At 36.6% G+C, this 7,171-nt stretch overlaps 1 protein-coding gene across 1 annotated transcript; it reads left to right on the top strand.

The window, feature by feature from the left end:
* The first annotated feature begins 532 nt into the window (after positions 1 to 532).
* Positions 533 to 6,147, top strand: LOC133306697 (calmodulin-binding protein 60 D-like). The gene is made up of 8 exons (XM_061507058.1): positions 533 to 1,054; positions 1,368 to 1,443; positions 2,010 to 2,068; positions 2,649 to 3,142; positions 3,221 to 3,381; positions 3,518 to 3,721; positions 4,184 to 4,427; positions 4,935 to 6,147. The coding sequence occupies exons 1-8, from the start codon at positions 942 to 944 to the stop codon at positions 5,513 to 5,515; spliced, it is 1,932 nt and encodes a 643-aa protein (XP_061363042.1). The 5' UTR covers positions 533 to 941; the 3' UTR covers positions 5,516 to 6,147.
* Positions 6,148 to 7,171: the final 1,024 nt, after the last annotated feature.

The raw sequence follows: 7,171 nt of genomic DNA, 5'->3' as shown, positions 1-7,171 counted from the left end.
AATGATAAATACTTTTCCCTTCTTTGAAATATATAATTTGTCTTTTTATTTTGAACGAGAGTTATATTTAATATTCAGTGTGACAATAACATCATAGATGTTTTTGTTTGGTGCATATTCCTCCAATGAGAAAAATTTTGGTGCATTGGAACCACTAAAATTCGGTGGTCTTTTTATTAAAAAAATAAATAAAAAATTAGAACTAATAAGTAAAAGGATCACCGAGTTTTGATGGTTCGGCTGCAGCAAAACTTTTCTCCTAAAGGATATATGACGCCATCGGCATAGTCATGTTGGGTCCCATGCTGAATCACCTCACGTGGCAAAGCTAAATAAAATATTGACATAGATTCTCAATCCAACGGTCCACATCTTAAGATCTTCGGCAGCCGCAAGATCGAAACCCCACCGTTTATGCCCCAACAACCACTCCCAGATTCGCAAGCGGCAAGCCGTTAAAGCCATCACTCACACCGTTAGCCAAAAGAAATTCTCAAAAAAAAAAGGTGAAAAAAGCGTGTTTATTTTGTTTGTCCGACAGAAATAAAAGCGTTGAAGGCAAAGAGAAAATTCGTAGAGACTTCGCCGAAATTTCTCAGATTCTGCACTTTTGTTGAGGATTTTTCAACTTTCTGCTTTTCTATCCACTCGCCCTGTATCGAATCCATAGCTCCAGTACACTTTCCTTTTTCTCTCTTAAAGGATTTGACGACGAAATCCGCCAGCAGAGCCCGTTTGGATGCTGAGAAAACGAAGGAAAAGAACTGGAAATTTTCCGTACCTGAATTGAGGAGGGAGATTTCGATTCGCGCTGAACTCGTTGAGGTTTTATATATGTGACGGAGAAAATAGGAGGAATAGTGGTGTGGTGGTGATACTGTGAGATTCTTTTCTTTCACTTTCTCAGCAAGCAAACAGGGCAGTTCGGTGGGAAATTAATAATGCAAACGAGGTATATGGAGAGATCGAGTAGTATAGCGAGAGAGAAGCGAGGTTTAGATTCAAGTTCCGCTGAGGAAGAGCAGCCTGAAAGGAAGAGACCTGCTTTGGCTAGGTAATTATTCAAGTTCTTCAATATTCTATCTGATGCAGTCACTTTTACTGATTTTTTTTATTTTTATTTAGAATATTTTATTTTACTGTTTATCTTTGTTTTGAGTTTGCGGGATTTGATGCTCGAATCTTTTTGGGTGGAAAACAAAAGAGAGAGAGAAAATGATGAATGGTTATATCACCTTGTTTAGGCGTACTTGGTTATCATAGTTATTAGCACTTGTGTGTTCATTTGTTAAAGCTTAATTTGGTGTCTTATATTTGCTTATGAATGCATTTATTGTTTTTCTTCATGTATTTATATCAATTTGCAGTGTAATTGTTGAAGCCCTGAAGGTGGACAGTATGCAGAAACTTTGCTCATCACTGGAGCCTATTCTACGTAGAGTTGTAAGAAATTAAGTTCATTGTGGTATTAATTCTTAAAATGGAAATATAATAATTGTGATTTTATGGTTGATTTTCTGAACTATATTACCCGAACTTATCACTTGCATTTATCACTCGCTCAATCAGCCCCTAAAATGGCATCCCCGGGCTGCAGGCCCATTATTAAAAAAAAGAAAAAAAAATTGTCCTTTAGGTCGGTAGGCCTTGCTAGATGTCACTACGGTGAGGCTTAGATAAAATTGGGTAGATAACTAGAGATCTCATATTCAAACCTTAACAAGCTGAAAAAGGTGGTCTTTTTTTATCGTTATTATTATTAATTTACTCCTTGTGTGAAAGGCTTCCTGGAATAACACATTTAATTACCTCACTCAAGTACTTTTTTATAATTGTGATAAAGCATTCTGTCCTGAGGTGTTTTTATGGCCCTAGTGTTGTCAAATAAAATTCAATGAAACAACTATGTAGATTAAGTCAATGTATATATGTATATGTATGCCACTTGCCATGAATGATGTTTGATCATGGATGTATCTTATATCTTATTCTTGCTTGCTGCTGAACAGGTTAGTGAGGAAGTGGAGCGTGCTTTAGCAAAATTAGGTCCTGCCAAGCTTGGTGGGAGGTATTTTTTTGTCACCTCAGCTTCTTAAAACAGTTCCTCATATCAGTTTGCATAACACTTGGTTTTACTATGTAAATTAAGCCTCATATGCTCCTGCAAATTTTAACACTTCATCATATAAGGATTTAATTTTGATTCACCATTAGTATAAAACCTTTTTACACTATTATCCAATTAAGTGCTAGTGCATCATTAAAATAGTTTGATGGGAGAACAACTATTTGAGAGGTCATAATCTTTCAATAACTTGGCTACACATGATTGTCTGATAGTGTAAGTGACAGTGGATCAAAATTAAACTCATCAAGTCATCATATAAATATGTTCTCCAAATCTTTCTCTTAGGCCTTGTTTTCATGGCATGATTCTCTCCTGCCAAAAACTTGTTTTTTTTTTTTTGTAAATAGAAAAAAACTTGTTTTTGCCAGAAGTTGGAGTAAGACACATGGTCAAGCTAACGGAGATCCTGTTGTAACTTAAAAGTCAAATTTAATGACCCATATTTGTTTGGTGATTTGATCATATCCTAATTTTTTTTGTATCTATAATTAGTTTTTCTAATTCTCAAAGTAAAATACAGGTCTTCTCCCAAGCGCATAGAAGGTCCTGATGGAAGCAATTTACAATTACAATTCAAGACCAGGCTATCCCTTCCCCTCTTTACTGGTGGGAAAGTGGAGGGGGAGCAGGGCACTGCCATACATATTGTATTGATTGATGCAAACACAGGCCATGTTGTCACATCTGGCCCATCATCATGTGTCAAAGTAGACATTATTGTGCTTGAAGGCGATTTCAATAATGAGGATGATGATAATTGGAGTGAAGAAGAATTTGAGAGTCATGTTGTGAAAGAACGAGAAGGAAAAAGACCTCTTCTGACTGGTGATCTGCAAGTGACACTGAAGGAGGGTGTAGGAACACTAGGTGAGCTTACATTTACAGACAACTCTAGCTGGATAAGGAGTAGGAAGTTCAGGTTGGGGCTCAAAGTTTCCTCGGGTTGTTGTGAGGGAATGCGTATTCGTGAAGCCAAAACAGAAGCTTTCACTGTTAAGGATCACCGTGGAGAATGTAAGTACACAACTTTATTATTATTGTTCTATCTTTGTTTCCAGATCCTATTGTAATGGAACTTATACTTAATTGTAGTATACAAAAAACACTACCCACCTTCCTTGAATGATGAGGTTTGGAGACTGGAGAAGATTGGCAAGGATGGGTCTTTTCACAAAAGGCTACATAAAGCAGGAATACATACTGTAGAAGATGTCGTACGACTTGTGGTCAGAGACCCACAGAGATTGAGGAATGTAAGAATCAAGACACTTTTTGTCAGGGGAAGGAGTTTTAAGTTCGGTCAAATGTTCAAATCCAATTTTTTTTTCACTTAGTTATTTGCATTTTTTATCTATCCAAGATTTTCATAGGTCAACTATCCTTATGTAGATTCTTGGGAGTGGCATGTCAAATAAAATGTGGGATGTTCTTGTTGAGCATGCCAAGACTTGCGTTCTCAGTGGAAAACTTTATGTATACTATCCTGATGATGCAAGGAATGTTGGTGTTGTTTTCAATAACATTTATGAGCTGAGTGGCTTAATCACCAATGACCAATATTACTCGGCTGATTCTCTCTCTGACAGTCAAAAGGTAAGTCAACATGTACTGTAAATTTTGTATTTGCTTGAATTTGGACTAAACTGTTGGATTTCTTCCATTGTATGCTTAATCTGTTTTCTCATTCCACGTATTGAAAATGTTGTCCGTCCTTGTGGCTAAGGAAGAGTATACGCTTAATTAGATCCTGTACTTGGCTGCAAGTCGTCTTGCTTTAATTATTCTAGTTCTTGCAGTATGAAAGTTTTTACTAGTTTTAAAATCTTGCTCAGGCATAGGGTATTCATAATGTGGTTTTTGGAAATTTTGTGAACAGACCAGATAGTTAATTTGCTTAATATAAATATACCACTTATTGTTATAGGTGTTATGAGACAAGGTGGGAAATTTTTCTCTTCCAGAAAGGGAAAATGTAAAAATTCAAAATGTTTTCTTTTAAAACTTTAATGAAAGAAAAAGGTAAAATTTCTGAATAATGTGTCTTTGTTCTTGTAGGTTTATGTGGATACATTGGTGAAGAAAGCATATGAGAATTGGATGCATGTTATCGAGTATGACGGCAAGTCTCTGCTAAATTACAATCAGAATAAGACTTTGGGCATCTCCCAACCTCAGGTTCAAATGGATTCCCATGATTATTCAAATTCAAACACACTTGATCCACAGATCTCCATCCCAACTCTACCAGTTCCTGTACCTATAGGGCAGCCTTCAATGGATCCAGGAGTAACAGTTGGAGGTATATAGTTCCGAGTAAAAGATAATTCTATTAGCAACTGGAGCCAAAGGCTTTTGCAGTTTTAGTTTACACTTTCTTTTTAACTTCCCTCCTTTATATTTTTCCTCGTTTTTCTTCTCCCTGTATTCTTTTTACTTTTTTACTTAGTCCATTATGTCTATAACCCACCACCCTCAATATTTTCTCTTCTGAACTTGACTATGTGGACACACAGATACAAAGACCCCACCGAGGGGAACATTCTTCCATTGTATTTAGATTAAGTTAGCAAATAATATTGAGAGTTTAGAGTGCTTGACATGATAATAATATGATACATTTGTTGTGTGTCACATGTTGATAACAAAAAAAGAGAATGATAGCAGCATTACATGACCAATTTAGTGAGTTGATTTCATACCACGAGTTTGCAGAAATTTTTTCTTGCGACAGATGTTTTCTTAAAAGAATGTTTCACATAATAAATCCTTATTGGTTGCTGACTACATATGAATAATATGTGTACAGGCTATCATGATGGGACAACAACCAGATTCTCAATGCAACCACAGGATGCTAATCTTAATTCTTCTATTCAGTTTGATACTACTGCATTCACTCTACAAAACCAGCTTATGAATGTTTCGCACCAATCTCAACTCCTAAGAAATGAAAATGGGCTGACTCTTGGTCCACCACAATCAGCCACTCCTGGCTTTCAGACTGTCAGTGTTTCAAATCCTACTTATAGAGGATTTGAAGACTTCTTCCCGGAAGAGGATATTCGTATTAGAAGTCATGAAGAGGATATTCGTATTAGAAGTCATGAAATGCTAGAAAATGAAGATATGCAACATCTGCTCCGTATTTTTAATATGGGAGGACAATCTCATGCTTCCTTTAGTGCACCTGAAGATGGGTACCCTTTTTCATCTGCTTACATGCCTGCGACCTCCATGAGCTACAACTTTGATGATGAACGAAACCGTTCCTCAGGAAAGGCTGTTGTGGGCTGGCTCAAGCTTAAGGCAGCTTTGAGATGGGGCATTTTTATTCGCAAGAAGGCTGCTGAGAGACGTGCACAGCTTGTTGAGCTTGATGACTCATAGAATATGAAATTGGAGCCATCTCATCTGTTATGGTCTGAGCAATAACTTTTGTGGATATAGCATCAAATGCTCCTTTCCTGGCATTCACAATGACTTTCATGCTGAAGTTTTATAGCATAAGTAGACTGGAAGTCTGGATTGAATTATTTGGTGCAGCCTTAAAGCTCCCACTCTGCCTTCATAAACAGTTGTGCGGCGACCTCTGCCTGTACAGGAATATCACCCTGCAACAACTCTTATATCTATTTTACTTGTGATGCTTTTCACTCTATATTCCTGCTGCTTGTGAAGACCTGACAGTTACTACCTCGTAACAGAAGAAGTCTGCTGCGGCTTGAAATTACTGGGGTCTCAGGTCTGGAAACTCGGGAAAACTACGGTCATTTGTTTACATTTAGCAGGACGTATTGAATTTTGTGTTCTAATGGGGTTGAACCTAACTGGTGTGTTTTGTGTAGTTGCCTTCTTGTTCAATAGTTGTAATCAATACTGAATTGCTGGATTCAGAACTGTTATTTTGTTTGTTTGTTTGTTTTATGAATGTTTCAGCAGACTGCATGCCTTGTCAGGGGCTACTAGTTTTGTAATACTATCTAAAAAGTGAGAAAAGATGTTAGACCTAACCTGTTATATCCCTGAATGGACAAACAAATGAATCACTCATTTTTAACTGAGAATTACTCATATTACAGTTCATACTGGAAGAGTTGGCTTTTGAAATGTTATTGGGGGTAGCTAGATCAGTTTGTTCTGGAGCCTACATGGTTTTGAGATGGATTAGAAAATATTGACAAAGGATGAAGTCGTTTCAATGCTATGTTTTGGTAAAAGGGGATGCAAATTTTAAGATTGAGAAAGGAAAAAAAAAGTATTTGTATAGGGGTGTCAATTTATTGTGTGGGCTCTTATAAACAAGGTGACTGGTTGACTGACCGTTTGACTTATAAACTCTGAAGGGTGAAGTTGGAATTATAACAATTAATTATATTTAACAGTTTTAAGACAAAATTATCCCTCCTCAATCCACTATTCCTTTGTTTTTCCACTGGCCACCGTCCTGTGCCCATCACCTGCCAGGGAGGTTTCTATCGATCCAACAAAGTAGTTGTATTTTTTGGAGACGGAAAACGCATAACACAATCAAAAGCATTAGGTTTGGAAATCAGCTTGGGTTATTGACACTCAAAATGCTTTAGCTTAAAATGTTTGTAAATCCGTTCATGCTTCCTCATTTTCCTTATGAGTTCAAATCCAAATGTGTTTGTTCAAAGGACTTTCACATAGTTCTTTAGACAACTCCCAAAAAATGATGGTTCAAAGGAAAAAAATAATAGTTAAAATTTAGTGTATTTTAATTTTCACGATGTTCCTTCATGACTCAAGTGATCAACGCCTTCCATTTGTACCATGTGAAACCCAAACAACGTCTTCCATTAAATACCAATTCTCATCCCATATAAGTTGATTCTGCATAATTTATCTGTTCTAGCGGCAATACTCTAAGACCTTTGAATACAATTTACTCGTGCATCTAAAGTTAAGCCATAAAGCGAGTGTATTCCTCTTGGTTGAAGAAAAAAGTGAAGTTGTTTTGTTCCTTCTTTGCTTTGCTAAATATGGTTAAGAGTGCTTGAGACCAAGCCTTTTATTTTTTAA

Source organism: Gastrolobium bilobum, unplaced genomic scaffold, assembly GCF_033153095.1.
Source record: "Gastrolobium bilobum isolate Gb01-03AN ecotype WA unplaced genomic scaffold, APGP_CSIRO_Gbil_v1 utg4375, whole genome shotgun sequence".
In the NCBI taxonomy this organism is placed as follows: domain Eukaryota; kingdom Viridiplantae; phylum Streptophyta; class Magnoliopsida; order Fabales; family Fabaceae; genus Gastrolobium; species Gastrolobium bilobum.
This window is presented reverse-complemented; position numbering and strand designations above follow the sequence as displayed.

Bases quoted from the DNA above. Each gene is read 5' to 3' on its own strand.
- LOC133306697 (XM_061507058.1), top strand. From the start codon at position 942: ATGCAAACGAGGTATATGGAGAGATCGAGTAGTATAGCGAGAGAGAAG. The intron at 3,143-3,220 runs GTAAGTACACAA...ACTTAATTGTAG, and splicing joins TAAGGATCACCGTGGAGAAT to TATACAAAAAACACTACCCA. The intron at 3,382-3,517 runs GTAAGAATCAAG...ATCCTTATGTAG, and splicing joins ACCCACAGAGATTGAGGAAT to ATTCTTGGGAGTGGCATGTC.